Source organism: Microcaecilia unicolor, chromosome 9, assembly GCF_901765095.1.
Source record: "Microcaecilia unicolor chromosome 9, aMicUni1.1, whole genome shotgun sequence".
Lineage (NCBI taxonomy): Eukaryota > Metazoa > Chordata > Amphibia > Gymnophiona > Siphonopidae > Microcaecilia > Microcaecilia unicolor.
Genome location: NC_044039.1, coordinates 18,643,893 through 18,669,422, shown reverse-complemented (window position 1 = coordinate 18,669,422; position 25,530 = coordinate 18,643,893). Strand labels below are relative to the sequence as shown.

The 25,530-nt window shown below is 45.2% G+C and overlaps 1 protein-coding gene across 2 annotated transcripts in view; it reads right to left on the bottom strand.

The window, feature by feature from the left end:
* The window catches only part of TMTC3 (transmembrane O-mannosyltransferase targeting cadherins 3), an 81,792-nt gene that overhangs the window by 5,674 nt on the left and 50,588 nt on the right, over positions 1-25,530 (bottom strand). For both annotated transcript variants that reach the window (XM_030213748.1, XM_030213749.1), the window contains exons 11-13: positions 23,548-23,651; positions 20,907-21,076; positions 18,587-18,813 (exon numbers count right to left, since the gene is read on the bottom strand). In XM_030213748.1, coding sequence (XP_030069608.1) covers positions 18,587-18,813; positions 20,907-21,076; positions 23,548-23,651 — 501 coding nt within the window. The remainder of the gene's footprint in view (positions 1-18,586; positions 18,814-20,906; positions 21,077-23,547; positions 23,652-25,530) is intronic.

Below are 25,530 nucleotides of genomic sequence, written 5' to 3'. Positions count from 1 at the left end.
TTTGTCCTTTAGATTGTAAGCTCCTTGAGCAGGGACTGTCCTTCTATGTTAAACTGTACAGCGATGCGTAACCCTAGTAGCGCTTTAGAAATGTCAAGTAGTAGTAGTAGTAAGACAACCGAAACGGGACCGTAGGAATCAGCGCATTATTAGGAGAACAACATGGCGAGATAAGTGCAATTGATGTACTCTGTGTTTTTTTAGGACATTGAATGTTTCGTGTTTTAAAGGGATATGAACCCTCAAACTGCAAGTATTAATGAAAAATTCAAAAAAATATTAATTGGAAAAATTGAAAAAAATCACCGAGGGTTTTTCAGTCAGTGATGACTTTTTCTACGTGCAATTAAACAAATACAATTTTTGAATATTGCCGTAGTAGTTGAGACTTTCCCCTCGTTTACACATAAACACTGCTTAGTGGGGTTGTTAGATTATCTTTGGTGTCAGCAGTGGTGATCTGGTGTTGGAATTTGAATGTGTATGTACGTGGACCATATATACACACAACCAAATCTGGGGGAAAAAAAAAAAAAAAAAAAAACTCTGCCCATGTCAGAATCCTTTGGAAAGTAACATAGTAAATGACGGCAGATAGAGACCTGAACGGTCCATCCAGTCTGCCCAACAAGATAAACTCAAAGTAGACTAACAAGTTAACACTACTGATTTTGTCCTTCATATTTTACGCAACTGCTACTCAAATTAATGTCACATTATCAAAGAGATAACAAATATGCAAAACTGGCGAGTCAAATTTGACTACTGTGGGACGTGCTAGTCTAGTCATACCCCATAGAAACTCATAGCAAATTCCACAGCTGCTTATATTTATGAAGAGAAAACTCTTTAAAACAGCACAATTAGTACAAGCTTACAATATCTGAAAAATAACTCCAAATCCAAAGATCATCATAGCTAAAAGAAGGTAAAAATAGAAGTCGGGAACAGACTGTAGCTAAGTAAACTTTGAATTGAAACATTCCTCTTGTGATGGAGCTCCAGTAGGCTGGAATGCATGCAAGCTGATTCACACTGCTTTTTATGAAATTTCATGACCATTACAAATAAGGGATTTTTTTTTTTTAATTGTTGAAAACTTCCCCTAAACAAACACCCCCGTAAAAAGCTGAATGAGCAGAAGTTTGAAATTTGCAATTCACAAGGCTTCAGCCTTGGATACTGAAGCCTGGCACTCGTTCGTATTTTATATTTCTGTTCATGGAACATTTTCCGCATTATAATGTGTTGAGCATATGCATATTTTTCTGAATATTCAAAAGGGTTTTTTTTCCCCTAAATACATGGTTAATGAATTGTTCTTCGCTCTTCATGAATAAAGCCAAAGAACTCAGTATAACAAGTGCTTTACAAGGATATAATTGGAATAGCACATATATCAGCATGACTATATATATTATTCAAATATGAATGCTTATTTTTCACTTTCCATTGTTTTTTTTTTGCTGTTATGATGTATTAATATGAGTAATAGTTGTTGCATTCTACAGTTGGCCTTCCTTTTATCAATAAATCACTGGTTCTAATTTCTTCTTGCATTTTTAAAAATATTCTCTGCTTATCCTCAGAGCAGGTATAATATGACAAATTCAGTGAAAAAGATTCATCACAGTTCATGCAAAAAGCCTTAACTTGACCTAGTAGTGGGAAGGAAGAATGGTTATGTGGTGCTGGATTCTTTTTGGAGTGTATAAACAAGACTGCCAAATAGGACCATTTGTTGTGAAAGTTATAGTGTAGTGGCAAACATTAATAAATCTATGCATGACTTGGATCATTTGTTCACCTCTCATTATCCATCTAATAAGCACTGCTTGTACATTTGCAAAAATTCCTAGTTTTTAATAAAAAAAAAATGAAGCCATCTATGCACCAATTGCATATTTATATTTGTGACAAAGACAGTAAGTAGAATTGTCAAGCAATCTTGATACAAGCAACATATAGAGATAATTTAGGGGTCCTTTTACAAGTTCTTAGGGCACAGACATGGTAACTGAGGGGCCCTTTTACAAAGCGTCATAAGCCCAATGCGGGCATTCCGCATGCTAACTTAGAACTACGGCTGGCTCAACATGGCCGCCAGCGGTAGTTCCGGCTCAAGCGCGTGTCATTTCTGGTGTGTCATAATTTTTTTTTTTTTTTAATAGCGTGCTGGGTTACTGCAGGAGCCCACCACATGGACAAGTGGTAAGAGTTATCTTGCTGCATGGCCACTTTTTTTTTTAGGGGCTTTCTAATCGCTGGTGTGTGGCATGGTCGTGCCAACACGGTAAGCGAGGTAAGCACAGCAGGAGGGTGCCGTCCTCTGGGGGGCGCCCTGCCGCAACATGCTTACCTCGCCCTCCCGCTCCCATGTCCCAACTGCCCGCCCTCTTCTCCCCACCCACAAGATCCCTTTTAAATTTACCTCCGTCCGGCAGCGAAGGCGCAGCGTCAGTGAAGGAGGCGGCGCTCCCGAACGTCTCTACTAGTCTTCCCTTCGCTCAGTGTTCTGCCTTCTTCTGATGTCAGAAGAAGGCGGGACATTGATCGAAGGGAAGACTAGTAGAGACGTCGGGAGCGCCGCCTCCTTCACTGATGCTGCGCCTTTGCTGCCGGACGGAGGTAAATTTAAAAGGGATCTTGTTGGGGGGGGGGGGGGGGAGAGAAGAGGGCGGGCAGTTGGAACATGGGAGCTGGAGGGCAGGGGAGAGAGGAGTGTGGATGGGAGGGCAGCGATCATTTTCACGGGGGGGGGGGGGGGGGGGGGGGGGCGCCACAGACCCTTGGCACGGCCCTGGTGTGTGGGGAAAACGGCCTCCGCTGCTACTGCAGGGTGTTTTTTTTTCCTGCTGTTTAGTAAAAGGACTCTTTGTCATGCTGACAAGACAGCATTTACTAATTCACACCGTAACTGCATATCCTGGAATGGGGCAGAAAATGGGCAGGCAATGGCCACGGACTGCACCTTGCTGTTGGCTCATGATACTTTACTACATGCTGTCATTGGTACATATAGCACATATTCACTTGCCAACTCCTAGAAGGAAATCTATTCTTTCAGCAACTGCACTTATTTTGCACTGAAAGAGTTTTCTAAGGGAAGATGTTGGGAGCTTCCTTAACAGTTGCCACAATATTTTGTAATTAGAGTATGGTCAAAACTAAGCCGCACAAAAAAAAAAAAAAAAAAAAAAAAAAAAAAAGAGGAAGAGAATCTCCACAACAGGTGCAAAGAACAACAGACAGTGGAGATAACCAATAAGTCAAATCTTCATAAAACAGTGTGCACGCCCAAGTTTTAAAAATGTCTTTATTGCAAAGGCCCCTATGTCAATATGTTGTATCCCACTGGTTCCTATATACGGCAAAAGTCATCAAGTTAAAGAGATATGCCTCATTAAATTGTTTAACATGGTGTCTCTTAATGGCTTTCAACCCAAAAATACAATTCAGCTCCAAGTAAAAGATCATCAAAATTATCTCCACAAATACTAATATTGACAATTTAAGATGTCTTCAGAGAATGAGTTGGTATATAAAGCGAATGCTACATACCTGTAGAAGGTATTCTCCGAGGACAGCAGGCTGATTGTTCTCACTGATGGGGTTGACGTCCTCGGCAGCCCCCTCCATCGGAAAGTTTACTAGCAAAGGCCTTTGCTAGTCCTCGCGCGCCCATGCGCACTGCGCATGCGCAGCCGTCTTCCCGCCCGAAACCGGCTCGAGCCGGCCAGTCCAGTATGTAGCAAGACAATACAGTTCAAGGGAAGACTCAACTCCAAAGGGGAGGCGGGCGGGTTTGTGAGAACAATCAGCCTGCTGTCCTCGGAGAATACCTTCTACAGGTATGTAGCATTCGCTTTCTCCGAGGACAAGCAGGCTGCTTGTTCTCACTGATGGGGTATCCCTAGCCCCCAGGCTCACTCAAAACAACAACCATGGTCAATTGGGCCTCGCAACGGCGAGGACATAACAGAGATTGACCTAAAAAATTTACCAACTAACTGAGAGTGTAGCCTGGAACAGAACAAACAGGGTCCTCGGGGGGTGGAGTTGGATCCTAAAGCCCAAACAGGTTCTGAAGAACTGACTGCCCGAACCGACTGTCGCGTCGGGTATCCTGCTGCAGGCAGTAATGAGATGTGAATGTGTGGACAGATGACCACGTCGCAGCTTTGCAAATTTCTTCAATGGAGGATGACTTCAAGTGGGCTACCGACGCAGCCATGGCTCTAACATTATGAGCCGTGACATGACCCTCAAGAGCCAGCCCCGCCTGGGCGTAAGTGAAGGAAATGCAATCTGCTAGCCAATTGGATATGGTGCGTTTTCCTACAGCCACTCCCCTCCTATTGGGATCAAAAGAAACAAACAATTGGGCGGACTGTCTGTGGGGCTGTGTCCGCTCCAGATAGAAGGCCAATGCTCTCTTGCAGTCCAATGTGTGCAGCTGACGTTCAGCAGGGCAGGAATGAGGACGGGGAAAGAATGTTGGCAAGACAATTGACTGGTTCAGATGGAACTCCGACACGACCTTTGGCAGGAACTTAGGGTGAGTGCGGAGGACTACTCTGTTATGATGAAATTTGGTATAAGGAGCCTGGGCTACCAGGGCCTGAAGCTCACTGACTCTACGAGCTGAAGTAACTGCCACCAAGAAAATGACCTTCCAGGTCAAGTACTTCAGATGGCAGGAATTCAGTGGCTCAAAAGGAGGTTTCATCAGCTGGGTGAGAACGACATTGAGATCCCATGACACTGTAGGAGGCTTGACAGGGGGCTTTGACAAAAGCAAACCTCTCATGAAGCGAACAACTAAAGGCTGTCCCGAGATCGGCTTACCTTCCACACGGTAATGGTATGCACTGATTGCACTAAGATGAACCCTTACAGAGTTAGTCTTGAGACCAGACTCAGACAAGTGCAGAAGGTATTCAAGCAGGGTCTGTGTAGGACAAGAGCGAGGATCTAGGGCCTTGCTGTCACACCAGACGGCAAACCTCCTCCAATGAAAGAAGTAATTTTTCTTAGTGGAGTCTTTCCTGGAAGCAAGCAAGATGCGGGAGACACCCTCTGACAGACCCAAAGAGGCAAAGTCTACGCCCTCAACATCCAGGCCGTGAGAGCCAGAGACTGGAGGTTGGGATGCAGAAGAGCCCCTTCGTCCTGCGTGATGAGGGTCGGAAAACACTCCAATCTCCACGGTTCTGCGGAGGATAACTCCAGAAGAAGAGGGAACCAGATCTGACGCGGCCAAAAAGGAGCAATCAGAATCATGGTGCCTCGGTCTTGCTTGAGTTTCAACAAAGTCTTCCCCACCAGAGGGATGGGAGGATAAGCATACAGCAGGCCCTCCCCCCAATCCAGGAGGAAGGCATCCGATGCCAGTCTGCCGTGGGCCTGAAGCCTGGAACAGAACTGAGGGACTTTGTGGTTTGCTCGAGATGCAAAGAGATCCACTAAGGGGGTGCCCCACTCTTGGAAGATCTGACGCACCACTCGGGAATTGAGCGACCACTCGTGAGGTTGCATAATCCTGCTCAACCTGTCGGCCAGACTGTTGTTTACGCCTGCCAGATATGTGGCTTGGAGCACCATGCCGTTCCGGCGAGCCCAGAGCCACATGCTGACGGCTTCCTGACAAAGGGGGCGAGATCCGGTGCCCCCCTGCTTGTTGACGTAGTACATGGCAACCTGGTTGTCTGTCTGAATTTGGATAATTTGGTGGGACAGCCGATCTCTGAAAGCCTTCAGAGCGTTCCAGATCGCTCGCAACTCCAGAAGATTGATCTGTAGATCGCGTTCCTGGAGGGACCAGCTTCCTTGGGTGTGAAGCCCATCGACATGAGCTCCCCATCCCAGGAGGGACGCATCCGTGGTCAGCACCTTTTGTGGCTGAGGAATTTGGAAGGGACGTCCCAGAGTCAAATTGGAGCAAATCGTCCACCAATGTAGGAATTTGAGAAAACTCGTGGACAGGTGGGGATCACGTCCTCTAGACCCCCGGCGGCCTGATACCACTGGGAGGCTAGGGTCCATTGAGCAGATCTCATGTGAAGGCGGGCCATGGGAGTCACATGTACTGTGGAGGCCATGTGGCCCAGCAATCTCAACATCTGCCGAGCTGTGATCTGCTGGGACGCTCGCACCCGCGAGACGAGGGACAACAAGTTGTTGGCTCTCGTCTCTGGGAGATAGGCGCGAGCCGTCCGAGAATCCAGCAGAGCTCCTATGAATTCGAGTCTCTGCACTGGGAGAAGGTGGGACTTTGGATAATTGATCACAAACCCCAGTAGCTCCAGTAGGCGAATAGTCATCTGCATGGACTGCAGGGCTCCTGCCTCGGATGTGTTCTTCACCAGCCAATCGTCGAGATATGGGAACACATGCACCCCCAGCCTGCGAAGCGCCGCTGCTACCACAGCTAGGCACTTGGTGAACACCCTGGGCGCAGAGGCGAGCCCAAAGGGTAGCACACAGTACTGGAAGTGGCGTGTGCCCAACTGAAATCGCAGATACTGTCTGTGAGCTGGCAGTATCGGGATGTGTGTGTAGGCATCCTTCAAGTCCAGAGAGCATAGCCAATCGTTTTGCTGAATCATGGGGAGAAGGGTGCCCAGGGAAAGCATCCTGAACTTTTCTTTTTCGATAAATTTGTTCAGGGCCCTTAGGTCTAGGATGGGACGCATCCCCCCTGTTTTCTTTTCCACAAGGAAGTACCTGGAATAGAATCCCAGCCCTTCTTGCCCGGATGGCACGGGCTCGACCGCATTGGCGCTGAGAAGGGCGGAGAGTTCCTCTGCAAGTACCTTCTTGTGCTGGAAGCTGTAAGACTGAGCTCCCGGTGGATAATTTGGAGGTTTTGAGGTCAAATTGAGGGTGTACCCCTGCCGGACTATTTGCAGAACCCACTGATCGGAGGTTATGAGAGGCCACCTTTGGTGAAAAACTTTCAACCTCCCTCCGACTGGCAGGTCGCCCGGCACGGACACTTGGATGTCGGCTATGCTCTGCTGGAGCCAGTCAAAAGCTCGCCCCTTGCTTTTGCTGGGGAGCCGCGGGGCCTTGCTGAGGCGCACGCTGCTGACGAGAGCGAGCGCGCTGGGGCTTAGCCTGGGCCGCAGGCTGTCGGGAAGGAGGATTGTACCTACGCTTGCCAGAAGAGTAGGGAACAGTCTTCCTTCCCCCGAAAAATCGTCTACCTGTAGAGGTAGAAGCTGAAGGCTGCCGGCGGGCGAATTTGTCGAATGCGGTGTCCCGCTGGTGGAGAGACTCTACCACCTGTTCGACTTTTTCACCAAAAATATTGTCCGCACGGCAAGGCGAGTCCGCAATCCGCTGCTGGATTCTATTCTCCAGGTCGGCGGCACGCAGCCATGAGAGCCTGCGCATCACCACACCTTGAGCAGCGGCCCTGGACGCAACATCAAAAGTGTCATAAACTCCTCTGGCCAGGAATTTTCTGCACGCCTTCAGCTGCCTGACCACCTCCTGAAAAGGCTTGGCTTGCTCAGGGGGAAGAGCATCAACCAAGCCCGCCAACTGCCGCACATTGTTCCGCATGTGTATGCTCGTGTAGAGCTGGTAAGACTGGATCTTGGACACGAGCATAGAGGAATGGTAGGCCTTCCTCCCAAAGGAGTCTAAGGTTCTAGCGTCCTTGCCCGGGGGCGCCGAAGCATGTTCCCTAGAACTCTTAGCCTTCTTTAGGGCCAAATCCACAACTCCAGAGTCATGAGGCAACTGAGTGCGCATCAGCTCTGGGTCCCCATGGATCCGGTACTGGGACTCGATCTTCTTGGGAATGTGGGGATTAGTTAATGGCTTGGTCCAGTTCGCAAGCAATGTCTTTTTCAGGACATGGTGCAAGGGAACAGTGGACGCTTCCTTAGGTGGAGAAGGATAGTCCAGGAGCTCAAACATTTCAGCCCTGGGCTCGTCCTCCACAACCACCGGGAAGGGGATGGCCGTAGACATCTCCCGGACAAAGGAGGCAAAAGACAGACTCTCGGGAGGAGAAAGCTGTCTCTCAGGAGAGGGAGTGGGATCAGACGGAAGACCCTCAGACTCCTTGTCAGAGAAATATCTGGGATCTTCCTCTTCCTCCCACGAGGCCTCACCCTCGGTGTCAGACACAAGTTCACGGACCTGTGTCTGCAACCTCGCCCTGCTCGACTCGGTGGAACCCCGTCCACGGTGGGGGCGTCGAGAGGTAGACTCCCTCGCCCGCATCGGCGAAGCTCCCTCCGCCGATGTAGTCGGGGAGCCTTCCTGGGAGGTGGCCGCGGTCGGCACCGCACGCGGTACCGACGTCGGGGACCTCAACCTGGGCGATGGGCCAGCCGGCGCCGCGCTCGACGGTACCGGAGGCGCAAGCACCGCCGGTACCGGAGGGGTAGGGCGCAACAGCTCTCCCAGAATCTCTGGGAGAACGGCCCGGAGGCTCTCGTTCAGAGTGGCTGCAGAAAAAGGCTGAGAGGTCGATGCAGGCGTCGACGTCAGAACCTGTTCCGGGCGAGGAGGCTGTTCCGGGCTGTCCAGAGTGGAGCGCATCGACACCTCCTGAACAGAGGGTGAGCGGTCCTCTCGGTGCCGATGTCTACTGGGTGCCGAATCCCTCGGCGACCCAGAGCTCTCGGTGCCGACACGGGGAGGAGACCGGTGTCGATGCTTCTTCGACTTCTTCCGAAGCATGTCACCGGAACTCCCCGGCACCGACGAGGAGGACGTAGAATCCATCCGTCGCTTCCTCGGGGCCGAGACCGAAGAGGGTCGATCCCGGGGGGGCTGTACCGCAGGAGCCCTCAGGGTAGGAGGAGACCCACCCGAAGGCTCACCGCCACCAGCAGGGGAATGGACAGCCCTCACCTGCACTCCTGACGATGCACCTCCGTCCGACGACATCAGCAGACGAAGTCTCGGTACCACCGACGTCGATGCAGTCGCCCGATGCCTCGGCGCCGATGCAGAGGTCCGATGCCTCGATGCAGTCGATGGAGCGGCAGCCAAGGGAGATGGTCCGGACGCTGACGACGTCGATGCACTCGATGCCTCCGGTGCCGATGCCGACGAAGAGCCCGAGAACAAAACGTTCCACTGGGCTAATCTCGCTACCTGAGTCCGCCTTTGTAACAGGGAACACAGACTGCAGTTCTGAGGGCGGTGCTGGGCCCCTAGACACTGAAGACACGCAGAGTGCCTATCAGTGAGCGAGATTACCCGGGCGCACTGGGTGCACTTCTTGAAGCCGCTGGAAGGCTTCGATGTCATGGGCGGAAAAATCACGCCGGCGAAATCAAAAGCCGAAATGGCGAAATTGAAGCACCAAATTTAGAGGGAGAAAAATCTCGACCGAGGCCAAACTAGGCCTACCCCGGCAACGAAAGAAAACTTACGGGGCAAAACTTGAAAAATACGGGAAGGGCAGAAAACCCGACAGGGTCTTCCGGAACACTTCCGGAGCACTTCCCAAACTTTTTTAGAAGAAAATACACGAAAAACACGTCGAAAAGGACGCGCGAGGTCGACTCTCTGGGGCACGAACGGCGTAACACGACCGTACCGAGCGCGGACGAAAGAAGACTGGCCGGCTCGAGCCGGTTTCGGGCGGGAAGACGGCTGCGCATGCGCAGTGCGCATGGGCGCGCGAGGACTAGCAAAGGCCTTTGCTAGTAAACTTTCCGATGGAGGGGGCTGCCGAGGACGTCAACCCCATCAGTGAGAACAAGCAGCCTGCTTGTCCTCGGAGAAAGCCTGATTCAGGGTTTTTGTTTGTTTTTTTTTTTAAAGAGCAAGAGCGTTGATACCCTCCTAAATTCACAATGGGAGACTTTAAATTTGTCATCTTAGGTCCTTTCTACAGAGCAGGTGGGTTTGTGGATTATGGGGATCTGTTGTTCAGTTTTAGATTTGATATATACAGGAGCTGTTGAGAACTTCAAGCAGGTATGATGATTGTTCCCTCTGCTTGTTATCTGGAATGTACTGCCAGCATACACAAACAAGGAGCTTCTTTGGTGGTTCATAATGGTGATGTCAACTGAACTTCATTTTTTTGCCCATAGAGCTTCAAAATGTTGATTCTTAATTTTTATACACATTAGCGGGACATTTCTGTTTAAATCCTGCCCCCAAAAGACCAACTTTTGCAGAATCAAACATATAAATGGCAAGTGACCGACTCACCCGCAAATGCGCAGTAGGGAGCATGTCCTGAACGTTCTGCGCATGCGTTTAACCTCCCCTCGCGTGGCGTTAAGATTAACAACAAAAAAAAACAATATGAAGCTGGGCGGAGCACCAGCGACGAGCTCAGCAATGTTATCCAATGCACAGAAGCGCAACGTCAGTGGGCGTAGCCACTATGGCGAATTAGAGAACTAAAACCAATGGGCAGAGGCGCAATGATCGTGGGCGGAGCAACTGCGGCAACTTGCACTAACATAAGCAATGGGCAGAAGCGCTAACATACAGGGAGGAGCCAAGAATGATGAAAACCAATGGACAGAGGCGCAACGATCGTGGGAGGAGCAACAGGGAGGAGCCAAGAATGATGAAAACCAATGGGCAGAGGCGCAACGATTGTGGGAGGAGCAACAGGGAGGAGCCAAGAATGATGAAAACCAATGGGCAGAGGCACTAAAATCCAGGGAGGAGCCAAAGCGGAGACCTGAGCGACGAGAAACTAAGGAAGGAGAGAAGAGAACCACGATGTGTAAGGACACAGCAGGAACGGTGACATGGGCGAGGCAAAACAAAGAACAGCAGCAGAAAACAAAAAGAGATCCAAAAATGTTATCGGCCACACAGAAAAAGGTAAGGAGGTGCATTCACATGCAGCACACACACACAGGAGCCCTGCTTTTCTGCCTGAAGCAAAGGCATAGCTGTCCCACCCCTTTGGTTCATTGAACAGCACGAGTCAGCAGAAGGGGCGGAACAACAACAACATGTATGCGGGGGGGGGGGGGGAGAAAACCGGCACGCGATTGCAAAAGGAGCCTGACATTCAAAAAGCTCTAACAACTGCCTACAAGGACACAATGAACCACCATTGTGACAGGGAGTCATAACAGCTCACTAGCACTCTCTCACTCACACACACACACACTATATGAGAAGAAGGGGTGGGGGCAGACAAATGAAAAATACACCCTGATGTCCTACTTAAAAAAAAAAAAAAACAAAGGAGCAACTAACACTCCACTCTGACAGGGAGAACTAGCTGCACACTCTCACACTCACTGTCAATTTTCCACAGAAACACACTTCCTCACTCACTCTCACACAGACACACACACAGTGTTATAAGAAGGGGTGGGGTAAGGCAAAAAAAAAAAAACCCATTTGCCACTTTAAAAAAATGGATATAAGGAGGCACTGACCACCACCACTGTGACAGCTCACTCTCATGCTCTCTGTCTCTTTCCCAGAGAGAAACACTTTCTCTCTCACTCACTCTCTCACCCAAACACACACACACACACACACACACACAATATCAAACATATAAATGGCATGTGACCGTACTCACTTGCAAATGCGCAGTACAGACTTCCCTCTCTGTCCTGCTCTCGCGTCAAGACGTCATGACGTCAGAGGGTGGAACAGAGAGGGAAATGGAGTTGAATTGTTGGACGCTGCCGCCTGGAAAGGAACATTGCGCAAAACAACCTCCCCCCCTCCCCTGACCTGACAGCGCCTCTCACCTCCGTGTGGAAACACTGCAGGCAGCAGCAGAGTGATCTGCTGCTGCCTGTAGAGCTCTCACACGGAGGTGAGAGGCGCTGTCAGGTCAGTGCAGGGGGCCCGGCACAGAGGGGGGAGGGAGCGGCGGCAATGAGGGTAGCTGGACATGGGAGGAATAGGGGCAGGGGGCAGGCCATGGTTGCTGGACTTGGGGTGAGAGCAGGGCACAGAGGAGGGTTGCTGGACATGGGGGGAGGGGGGAGGCCAAGGGAAAGAGGAAGATCGCTGGATATGGGGGGGAGGATCGGTGGAGAGGGTGAGGCCAGGGGAGAGAGGAGGGCTGCAATACTTGCCCGTTTTTACGGGCTTAACGGCTAGTATATTATATGTTGAAAGTGCTGTCTTGGGTTTTGGTTTTTTTGTTATTAGATTTGTTATTGGGATTAAAAATGGCTTTGATATAAAATATTTAGGCTGTCATTATTTCCTGGTTTTCAGCCTGGTGCTCTAACCATTAGGCTACTCCTCAATTCAGGAAGGGAGTTCTCCACGAGCAGAGATGCCAATGATAGTCTAGGTCAAGCGAATCTTCCAAATCTACTCCCTCAGCAAAAGATACCAATAATGAAAAAAAATCTAGTGTGGAAGGAAAAATTAAAGCTAGAAAGCAAACAGCTTGAGGAATGAAGCCAAACTTCTTGTAATAATTCATCTATATTTAGACAAATTAGCCAGTTCTTGAGAGTAGGCCATAAATCCTAAATTAAATCAACACTAGAGAAGCAGAATAGGAAGATCAAACTTCATAGGAAACAAATTTTCTTCAGGACTGAGTTTGCATATTTTAAACTTTTGTTTTTCTCATGAACCCCTGCCCCCCACACAATTAACACATTGTTTTAAGTGTTTTACACTAACATTTGGTCATTTTACTGCTGTTAGTCTGTTAATACAATTTAAGTTGTCTATGTCAAGCTATAACCTTTTGTACATCATCTTGGATAAAGCTCTTCGTAAAGGTTGCTAACCTATCTTAAAAATTAATTTTGAAATCTATGCAAAGTGTGGGTTAACAGTAGTTAAAATTCTGGTTTCTCATGCTAACAATGTACCAAAATTATCCTTTTTTGCCCCCAAATTTGGATTGCAACTTTATTCAGTGTGTACAACAGCAGTTCCCCAGAGTGCCACGGCATATTTTCTGAACCTCCCTCCCACCACCTCCCAAGCTGCTGCTTCTCTAGATGCAAAAATGCAAAAACAATGGCACAGTTTGTCCAAAAAAAGAGAGATTGTAAAAATACACAACATTAACCGGACAAAACAAATTTAATGTAACATTAGGATGTTGACTGATGAGGGTATCTCATAACATTATAGACATCTGTGTGTACTATCTTGTAACGTGATTCACAGGTCTACAAAGATTTATAATCATAGATCACCTCCAGCCAACCAGTAGTACCTTATATTGTTCAAGCAACAAAGCCTGCGTAACAAATTGTCTTTCATTAATTGATAAAAATATTGATAAGCAGGCATGAAAAACATTAAGTGTACTACTGCTCAAAAAGTAAACTATTGCAATAAAGCAGCAAATAATGCACAAAATTGACTTAACTTGAGGGCTCCAAACTTTATCTGACGTCTTCTAAGACTGGAGCTCATCAGGTTACACCGGTGCACTATGGCACCATACTAGCAACTCCGATAACGACAGGACCCTGTTTCGCAGGTCTCTTGCTTTATCAAGAGCATAAACTTAGCAACAGCACTTGATGTCGATAGATCGCTTCTCTAGATGAGCAGCAGCCGTGGCAAAATAAGCTTGTCCCTGGTGTTCCTCTTAAAAGTGCCCCTTCCCTCCACTTTAATAGGGAACTAACCTTCTTGTTCCGGGTTGCTGGGTGGTTTGTTATGCTGTGGCTCCAGCTCTCAGTAGCAGTCTAACCATGGCACACAGTTTGGGAACCGCTGCATTAGATTGCTACTAAGAGCTGGAGCCACAGCATAACTAATCACCCTGCAACCTGGAAAAAGAAGGTGAGTTCCCTATTAAGGTATGGAGGGGAGGGAGATTTTAAGCTTGCTTTGCCGCTGGTCTAGAGAAGCAGCAGTGGCAGGGGTGTGTGTGTGTGTGTGTGTGAGGGGGGTATAGAGGCGCCAGATGACGGATTGTGGGGAGAAACAGGGGATTTAGGCTGGATGGAAGAGGGGACAGAAAGCAAGCAGAAGCTGAAAGGAGAAGGTGGGCAGAAGTTGGATGGAAGGTAGGACTCATTATCATCGGCGGCGGCAGCAGCAGCAGCAACAACGATGGGGGGGGGGGGGGACAGACTTTAGAGGAATGTGTAGCCTAGGGGTGCAGTGACCCAAGAAAGTTTGGGAACCACTGGTGTATGAGATAGCATGTAGAAATTGTCATTCTAAGGTTGTTGAAGCATGTTCTAACATGATTTTTCTGACTTGCTATGAGGCGCACGTCAGGTGTGCTTGGGTAAACATGGACAGGTTTGAATGCAACCAAACAAAGCACTAAACTAAAGACTGTCAGGCAATGTTTACTCAGGTCTATAAAGAACAGATTTTAGTTGCTATTGATCCTCTCTGGTTAGGTATTTCTTTTATGGATGCTTGTTTGAAAGCATAAGTACATAAGTACATAAGTAGTGCCATACTGGGAAAGACCAAAGGTCCATCTAGCCCAGCATCCTGTCACCGACAGTGGCCAATCCAGGTCAAGGGCACCTGGCACGCTCCCCAAACGTAAAAACATTCCAGACAAGTTATACCTAAAAATGAGGAATTTTTCCAGTCCATTTAATAGCGGTCTATGGACTTGTCCTTTAGGAATCTATCTAACCCCTTTTTAAACTCCGTCAAGCTAACCGCCCGTACCACGTTCTCCGGCAATGAATTCCAGAGTCTAATTACACGTTGGGTGAAGAAAAATTTTCTCCGATTCGTTTTAAATTTACCACACTGTAGCTTCAACTCATGCCCTCTAGTCCTAGTATTTTTGGATAGCGTGAACAGTCGCTTCACATCCACCCGATCCATTCCACTCATTATTTTATACACTTCTATCATATCTCCCCTCAGCCGTCTCTTCTCCAAGCTGAAAAGCCCTAGCCTTCTCAGCCTCTCTTCATAGGAAAGTCGTCCCATCCCCACTATCATTTTCGTCGCCCTTCGCTGTACCTTTTCCAATTCTACTATATCTTTTTTGAGATACGGAGACCAGTACTGAACACAATACTCCAGGTGCGGTCGCACCATGGAGCGATACAACGGCATTATAACATCCGCACACCTGGACTCCATACCCTTCTTAATAACACCCAACATTCTATTCGCTTTCCTAGCCGCAGCAGCACACTGAGCAGAAGGTTTCAGCGTATCATCGACGACGACACCCAGATCCCTTTCTTGATCCGTAACTCCTAACGCGGAACCTTGCAAGACGTAGCTATAATTCGGGTTCCTCTTACCCACATGCATCACTTTGCACTTGTCAACATTGAACTTCATCTGCCACTTGCACGCCCATTCTCCCAGTCTCGCAAGGTCCTCCTGTAATCGTTCACATTCCTCCTGCGACTTGACGACCCTGAATAATTTTGTGTCATCGGCGAATTTAATTACCTCACTAGTTATTCCCATCTCTAGGTCATTTATAAATACATTAAAAGCAACGGACCCAGCACAGACCCCTGCGGGACCCCACTAACTACCCTCCTCCACTGAGAATACTGGCCACGCAATCCTACTCTCTGCTTCCTATCTTTCAACCAGTTCTTAATCCATAATAATACCCTACCTCCGATTCCATGACTCTGCAATTTCTTCAGGAGTCTTTCGTGCGGCACTTTGTCAAACGCCTTCTGAAAATCCAGATATACAATATCAACCGGCTCCCCATTGTCCACATGTTTGCTTACCCCCTCAAAAAAATGCATTAGATTGGTGAGGCAAGACTTCCCTTCACTAAATCCGTGCTGACTTTGTCTCATCAGTCCATGTTTTTGTATATGCTCTGCAATTTTATTCTTAATAATAGCCTCCACCATCTTGCCCGGCACCGACGTCAGACTCACCGGTCTATAATTTCCCGGATCTCCTCTGGAACCTTTCTTAAAAATCGGAGTAACATTGGCTACCCTCCAGTCTTCCGGTATTACACTCGATTTTAGGGACAGATTGCATATTTCTAACAGTAGCTCCGCAAGTTCATTTTTTAGTTCTATTAATACTCTGGGATGAATACCATCAGGTCCCGGTGATTTACTACTCTTCAGCTTGCTGAACTGACCCCATTACATCCTCCAAGGTTACAGAGAATTTGTTTAGTTTCTCCGACTCCCCCGCTTCAAATATCCAGCAATTGTTGACTGGCTCAGAAATCATAATTTTGAATTAAATACTGCCAAGTGTGAGTCATCAGAAATCATAATTTTGAACTAAATACTGCCAAGTGTGAGTCAATCTGGTTTAATCGATGTCAATTCTTCCTACTCTCACCCCTTCTACTCAGGGAGTGCCTCTATTGCTTCCTGATTCTGTCTGTACATTGGTTTTTTTAAGTTTAATTCCTTTCTTTTGAGGCCTCAAAATGATGCGTTAGTGAGATCCTCTAGTGGTACTGTAGGATTAGAACAATTAAAGTGCGGCCGATTGGTTACAACTTCAAATTGTTACTCTACACCCTTCTAACTGCATAGTGACAACTGCAATACCTTTTACAAAGAGAGGTCCATTTTGAAAGTGCATAGACTTACAAAATTACACAGGATACTGTGCAACTTTGTACCTCTCGTGCTTTGAAAATGAGCACTTAAATGTCTCCAACCAATGAAGAGTATGGTGGACAAGTCAATAGAAGAAGCAAGATTTTGACATTTGCCCATTCTCTTTTTATGTATTTTTTTCCAACATTGGTTCCCAGTTTCATATTATTTTAGAGTAAGATTCTTATTCTCAAATACTGAGCATTAAGTTATGATCAACTGTTATAGCTAGCAGATTGTCTTATTTCTCAACTACCCTCTACTCAGGCTTCTTTTTGTGTGCCTCCTTCCTACAATGCAGTTAGAAATTTGAGGGTGACTATTGGTGACCTCCCTCCCTCTGGAATACTATTCCACCTTATTTATAACAAAATCCTCCCCTCCTAACTTTAAGGTCTGAAGACTCAGTAGGCATTTAAAGCAAAGTCTCAGCGATGAGGAGTAATAAAATGTATTTTTTCTCTCTGCCTTAATTCTATATCTTATCTAATTGCAAAGAACCTTGCATTGTGTTCTGCTCCCTCCTGCAGTTCATGGGTCACTGGGCCATCTTCTATACTGGTGCGCTAAAGCAGATTTTACACCACTGTATTTCTGTTGTATGAAGTGAATGTGAAGCAAAGTTTTAACAAGATGAAAATGGCTACCTAAAAAGGTCTGGGATAAAGTTATTCAAAGGCATAGTTCTGGGGAAGGCAACAACTTCAATGTGTCTGTATATTCCTTGGGGCACTATCAGATCTATTAAGTATGGCATCAAGACACCACTTCAGTCAGACTGCTTCTCCAAAGCCACTACTCATAGAAATTGCAAGGCTGGTCACTGTGAGAGCCATGATTAGTTTAAAATAACCAGAGAGGTCTCTGGCTGTGACAGGGGAAAACATTAATGGTTCAACAATTTCAAGATTATTCCATGAACATGGCCTGTATAGGACAGTGGAAAAAAGGAAGCCACTGTTGAATAAATGCCATGTGATATGCTGCACACTATTTGTGAAGACACATTGATGAACATTGCACATTTGTGGAAGAAAGTTTTGTGCTCTGTTAAGACCAAAGTGGAACTTTCAGGGTGTAATGCCAAGTGGGGTGTGTGAGACATAAAACACAGCACGTCTACCTAACACTATCTCTACAGTAAAGCATGATGGAGTTTAAAGTACTAAGTTAGGGGGAGGCTTTCCAGCAGCGGGGGCAGGGAAGCCTGTTCCTAAGCGATCCCACATGCTTATCCCATGACTTTTTAAATTCTGGAACAGTCCTCGACTCCACCACCTCCAACAGGAGGCCATTCCATGCCTCCACCACCCTTTCTGTGAAATAATACTTCCTTAGGTTACTCCTAAGCCTATTCCCTTTTAACTTTGTCATATGCCCCAGAGCTCTCCTTCATTTGAAAAAGGCTCTCTTCCTGTACATAAATGCCCTTGAGATATTTAAACGTTTCTATCATGTCTCCTCTTTGTCCTCTCTTCCAGCGTATACATGTTGAGTTTCATAAGCCTGTCCCTATCATTTTTGCATTCAAGACCGCTTACTAATTTTGTAGCCGGTCTTGAATGCAAAAAGATCCTCCATCTTCTTAGGAATAAACTTGGATTGTACCTGAACGCAACTTACCTTGAGCTACCAATGAAAAGACGTGTGAGCTAAACAAATTTATATATGTAGAAGTGTGCAAACTTGTTTATAATTAATGGAAACTACTGTATCTGAACGTCATATTTATTTAAAAAAATAAATATTTTTTTCCGAATGGAGGCCCCTCCTCCAACAGGCCGTGCATTGGTCTATGTGCAACTTGTATGAATAACTCAAAATCATGAAAGTAAGTCACTGAACATGTATCATGAAAACACAGACTAGCGTGTGACCAAGCATATAATGTCTAAAATAGGTTGAGGTGAGAACCATGGATATCTGAGAGTTAACCTTACAATCTAAACCCTATCCCAGTTTAGGAACTAAGGAAGACAACACTTTATTTTAAACCTATTATTGAAGTGCTTGAAACATCAGACTAATGAAAACATGGCTAGCTTTTTCTCAAGCGACTACAAGATGCTCAAAAGTCAACCACCACCTTGATAAAATAAACCTACCTGATTCTTGCATTAACAAGGCAGAGTTGAATAACGCCAGCTTATGATTAGGATTTAGTTCTAAAGCTCGGTTGAAGTTCTTCAGGGCTTCTGTTGGATCCTTTAATTCAATATAAACAATTGCCAAATTGTACCAAAGATCTGCATTCAGTTCATCCAACTCCAGGGCCCGCAGGTAAGCCTCCTTAGCTTTTAGGGGTTTGTTCATTTTTAAAAGCAATTCTCCTCTGATAAAAAAAAACATACAAAGATAACATCTCACTACCACCCAAGAATTTCCTTCTAAATCCTCTTTATAAAGAAACCAGCGGATATTAAGCCAGAAACGGTCAGTTTTGTTTTGTTTTTTAAATGCCAAATGTTGCCGGTTAGATTAGCCCCAGATATTTAGTGCCGGGCCATATCCGAGCACTGGCAATATATATCTGGGGCTAAGTAGTAGTAGTAACTGACACTGCCCTGGCCGCTTGAGCTTATATGGGTCCATGCTGGTATTCAGCCAGGGCATGCATAAGATACTTATGTGGGTGCCGGCACTGAATATCAGGCCGGCACCCGCTTAAGAAAAAAAAACCCTCTGCAGTGAGACCCTGCCCCCTCAAGGAAGCCCCTCTTCTTCCTGGTCGTCCCCCTGTCCCTATCCTATGCCATTACCACCACCACTCCCCAGAACACCCAATTCCTAAGGGCTCCATAGGCCCCACCCCCACTAGCTCGAGGCTCCACCCACCCCAGGCCTACCCCATCATTGGTGGTCCAGTAGGAGGCGATGGAGGCAGAAGTATGTCACGCATTCCTGCCTCTAGCAGCAGCTCCTTCAATATGGCTGCTGTGACCAGTGATTATTTAAAATATTTATATAACAGCTATTTTAAAACAGACATCCCATATATAACTAAAGACACCTACTTTGCAAAATACACACACGCACACGTCAAACATTTGCTTGGATCAGAAAAAACACATATACACACCCACCCACCCACATAGATGGGGACAAATACATAGCTATTTCATAAGCCTGCTTTCCCTTTGTAGATTAAGTTGAAGAAAGTCCAGTGTTAGCAAAAATTTACAGTTTTTGCGTTTCTGGATTTGTAGAGCATTTACTGGATATATTTTATTTTTCTTACATTGAAAATCATCATGACTGTAATAACTCAAGCTATCAAATTCTATTAAAATGACTATGGCCTCATTAATCTGGTAAAATGAAACTGTAAACTGTTAGGTCTAGTTTGCCTGCCATAACTTCAAAGGTAAAGGCAGCGCTACCCCGTACTGACACCAAGGTCAGGAAAGCCCCAAAAGCACTGCTCTCTCGCTCCTAGGACGGAAATGAACTCCCGTTCGTTCCGCACCAAATAATTAAATGTATCTCCCTTAAAGATACAGAAGACAATTCTGGCAGCTGAAAATTGTAAGGCTCTCAAGGCTACAGTACACAAAAAGCAGCCGAGGCAAAAAGCTGCCAGTAACACAGTACTGGAGAGCAGCACAGGGGGAGGGACCCGACAAGCAGGTGTGACGCCCCAGGGGGAACTACTGGGCCCCACCGGACCCAGGGCCCTGAAGCACTTTTTTTTTTTTTTTTTTGGCAAACCACGTACAGGGTGCTCAAAGGATAGAAATCTTTGGAAGAAACCCAAAAATCCTTAATCCCTAAAATCAAAACTACCTCACCAGACTATTGAAGACTGCACAGGTTGTCCCTTCTACCTCTGCTGAGACTGAGAAAATAATGGCTACTGTATGTACTGCACAGGTTATATAGTCAGTGTTCAAAGCTCAGTGTTTTCTCAGTCTCCCTCTGCTGGTAGGAGTACATAACCCACGCATCTTGACCGGTCTGGGGGGTCGCTGAGGAAATCAACATTTTGTTCAGAGGAATTTGAGACCATTCTTTAATCACCAGTTGAAATCATACTTGCCTCTATTGTGGTGCGACTGCTCGTCATGTAATACTGTTGCCTGTACTAACATGGTAACACAGTAGATGACAGCAGATAAAGACTAATACGGTCAATCCAGTTTGCCCAATAAGATAAATCCATCGAAACAATACGATGTGATATAACGCATGCTACTTGCCATTTTCGGGACAAAGACCTTAGAAACCTGGTCTTACTCAGTTTCCATTTTATGGACACCACAGTTTATGCTGTAATTGATAATCATAGCATAGCTAAATTTCAGAGAGGCTAAAAGTTATATTAATAGAAGTGTGAACTGTTCAACTTTTCATTCCAGGAAGAAAACGAGATGCTTTTGTATGCAGTGTGGCATCCTATGATTTCATAAGTTCATATAATTACAGTACCTGCTAATGTAAGCTTGTTTGAAATCCGGCCTCATGCTTATCGCTTGCCGATATAACTGATCTGCTTCTTCGAGACGCGACTCATTTGCACGGATCAAGTTGGCAAGGTTTATATAAACATTTAGATGGTTAGGGGCCACCCGTGCTGCATACTTTCTTCCTGGAATGACCTGGATAAGACAGAAGTTAAACAGGTCCATCTTAACTAGAAAGTTACAAATATTTCAACCATTTTCTTTACTGTAAAATTCTTTATTCATATCAAAATCTTGTATATAAAATCAACTACTAAATTATATCAGGTCCTTCTAATTCTAATACATTCCATCCATATATACTAAATCATATCCTTCCTTCATTCATACTGTTGCTTATTCACAATCACTTTTCCCTCTAAGGAGATGTATCGCTAACTCTTCACGATAACATTTCTTGTCACTATACAAATATGCGACACTTGTTGTTACAAATAGATACGTTATATATTGAATTCAGATGTTATAAATAGTCCTTTTCGTGCCGACGAGCTTCTTATATTGCACTTGAAAATGATGTGCAACAAAATTATTTTATGCGTGTTCTATAAAAGAATGTTATCACTGTCCTCCTTTTATCCACACTGCGCTGACTCCTCACGTCACCTTACAAAACTTCTCCTTCGGTACCTCAGTGGTGTACTTCCATTATCACGTTCAAATCATAAACGTAACTTTCATTGCTGTAAGCTTTATTTTCTCTTGAGTAAAACCGCATTTGTCAAACCCTTAAGACCATATCCTTGTCTCATCTTCGTTGTATATCACAGCTTAACAGCCATCGTCTAACTTCCGGGTGACTGCTGAGATCCAGATATTCAACGTTGAGAGCTGCGCATGCCCAGGTACTGAACTTCCAGGGTCAGTTCAGCCCATGCCTGTGATCAGCTCAGGCACTGCTTAACACCGCAGGCTGAATATCGAGCGGATGGTTTCTACCGCCATCATATTCCATGAATCCACTACCCTTTGTGCAAAGAAGCATCTTCTGGCCTTAGATCAGTGGTTCTCAAATCAGTTCTCAGGGCACACCCAGCCAATCAGCTTTTCAGGTATCCATAATGAAGATGTGCAAGATAGTCTTCGTTGGTATGAAAATTTCCCTCTTGTGCATATTTGTTGTGGGTACCCTGAAAACCTGACTGGCTAGGGTGCCCCAAGAACTGGGTTGAGAACTGCCTTAGAACTGTCCCAAAATGCAGGGGAAAAATGCCCTCCTCCTATGCTGCCCTTTTTCTATTGTTTATGCACCCCCTTATCACCCTATCATTTTTCCACCTTATCCCATTGTTTCACTAACTGAACTGCTAGTAATTCAGTTCTTTCAAAATTGAAATATTTTACATTTAAAAGCACTACAGTTACTATACTCTGTTACACATAATGTATTTTTCTTCATTTTACAGATGTAAATTCTACTTAGTTGTACATATAAAGATTGAAGGACAAACATTAGCTGGGGGTGCTTCTGGAAATAGGGCTACTCACTATGCTATCCATGTTATGGCAACCTTGAAGGTGGCAGAAAACATGTTAAGACAGAATATTTGAAGAATTCGTGGGACAAGGCCTTTTCCAAAGGCTAGCAAGGGCTCCCTCCCCCTCACCTCCCCAACCACCCCATCCCCCCAACCCCTCTCTTCAAACACCCTAACGGCTGCTCTGAGCTGGTGTTGTTTTTCAGCAGAAAGGGCAGCTTTTATTTCGTGCGCTCTTCTCTCAGCATTGGGAGGGAATAGGAAATTACCTCATTAACATCCATTTGACTACATTAGCATGCTATCTGTGCTAATCTTTAGCGTGCTCATTGTTTCCTGCGCTACAGCCTGAGCATTCTGTGCTCACTAATGCGGGTGCTAGTTTGGCGCTAATGGCCTCTAGCGCCTGTGTTTGCTTCTGAGCATCACGGCATAAGTGCTGCAGCTACCCACAAAACTTGCAGCATTCTGTAAGTTAAATGCATTAAGTGGGAGTCCCAACTATACCCTGTCATGCTCCGCTCCTGTGTACACCCCCTTGCAAATGCATGCTATGCAGGTTAAACGAGTATCTGCAGAACAGCGCTTCAGTAGCATGTTTGCATTTACATGTGCAGATGAGCACACGTGTGAAAATGCTAGTGTTCTAAATATTTACTCGCATAATGCACACGTTAGCATCTACATTATGGAATTGCCCTCACCATGTCTACGTTCATCCGATATAAAGTCAGTAGAATCTAGTAAGATTCCAGTCTTATCCAGGTCCAAGACAGCCACAAGCACTCTGAATTAGTGTTTGCCAAATGTGCTTTATTACCATTTTTTTTTCTTTTAATGGCAAGGTTAAATGTGTGTTCAGATGTGCTGTATACTGTAGTCAGTCTGCAGGAGAACTGTTCTTACCTTGCCGTCCTTTTCCTAAAACCTCTAGCAAAAGTTTCTCCTTAGTAGACAAAGAGATACCTTCTACAATATCTGCTCTAAGGCAGATTATACCATACTAACGCAAAATAAGTTTACAAACATCTTTTGGTACGCATTGCAGGTGTTTTGATTTTTTTCCCCCTGAAAATTAACTCAAAAAAGCTTTAAGACTGATTTAAAGCAATCCCATAAAATTCTTACCTGTGGCATTAATGATTTAGCAATCATGTACGAATCTTCAGCTTCTTTGGCTCGATCTAAATTTTTATAGGTTCTTCCTACATTCATATGGGCACCAATATCATCTTCAGTGAAGAGAGATATTTAAGTTAGCTTAACTAATATCATATTTGAACAAAACATTTTAAACATTTGTGCTTAGGTGAAATCCTAAACAAGTGTACATTTTGCTATTAAGGACATGATTAAGACTTCTCTTGTCTATGAGAAAAAAAAATCTGGATTAAAATAGACCCAAAGTACTAGTTACTTCATTTACACTGAAAAGACATCGGAAAACATTAGGGATGTTCAGTTGCTGTGTGCCCTTTTTTGGACCTGGCAGTTTCTTCCTGCTCAACCTTAATTTGCAATTATTCCTCTCTATTTTATATGGCTCCAACATACTTGATCTGGTTACCACAATGACAATCTTCAGCCAAGGGCAATGTACAAGAGCTTTATCAGAAACTTTGTAATCATTGGCCTTAGAAGACACTGCATGCAGATCTACCTCAATGCATATTCATTGTGGATATTCTGAAAATCTGATTGGCCAGGTGATCCCTGGGTTGAAAACCACCAGTCTAGAGGGAAAGGGGAGTAGACCTGCTTCTGTGTCCCCTTCATAGACATGGGACCATTTGGGGTCCTGATCCAAGGAAATCACTAATTTACACAATCAAATTTTTTGCCTTCTTAGTTACCTTTGAATATTTATATATTTGTTCTTTTACTTTGAATGTGTAGAGTTATGCTACGTTGTACAGCTTGTCTTGAATTATATATATATATATATATTTTTTTTTTTTTTTTAAGACAGCAGAATTTGAAAAATTCACAAAGATGTAAACACTTCTGTAAGGCATTAAAAGACCCTTACTATAAATAAAAAAGCCAATCAGAAAAAGTGGACTGAAACATTTCAAATGAATGAGAATGCTTACAGCAAAAATGATTTTAAATGTCAGTATTTTCACATCTAAAGGAGCTTTGAATATCATGAGACCAAGATTCATTAGATTCCATGCTTAGCCCAGCTAGCTACCAAAACAGCAACAAACATATTTCAAAGTGCATGCTTTACGACCAATGGCAGAATTTCTGGCAGGCTGACCCATCTTGTATGGGAATGTATGGATGCAGGACAAGAAAAATCCAAAATTTATTTATTTTATTGCATTTGTATCCCACATTTTCCCACCTATATGTGGGCTCAGTGTGGCTTACAATAAATTGTATTGATGGAAGTACAATTTGTTACAGCTCGATTATGGTTACATTGTGAGGCATTGAGTTTAATTTAAAAAATTTTAAAATTTTATTTAAAAAATTAATACCAGAATATATTAATACCAAACCCAGTACCATAACACAGCAAATAAATGCTACAATATGAAGCTGCTACTCGACAGGAAACATGTGAATAAGCCCTTAAAAGTGGGGGTAAAGATTCTCATCTACTAGGCAGTTTGGAAAGTGTTCCAGTGAATCACAGGACAAAGTACATGAACATACAGAGAGAACACAACTCTTGAGGCCAATTTTAATAAATGCAAAATGTCTGCTGCATGTGTCCCTGTGTCTAGGGCACTAGTATCTAAAAGGTACAAAAGGGAAGAAAAATGTATATTGTACATTTATCGGAAGCAGCACTGTTGACACAATGGAATAAAAACAGACCAGAAAATGAAGTCCCAAATCTGCTGGAACAGAGTGAATCATGCAATTTCCTATTCCCATCTCACTGCAATAACTAGACTTTGGAGAACCATTACTATTAAGAGCTACAGAGCATGACACCTGTTTTAAACAGATGGCCAGACAACCCATATAATGAAGCAACAGCGTTAGGTATAAAAATGCCTTTGCCTGCTTATCTGTGCAACTATAACACATGCTTACAACTGCAAAACCACTGGATACAAATGCAGCCACTTTTTTTGCTATACCCCTTCAGTCCTG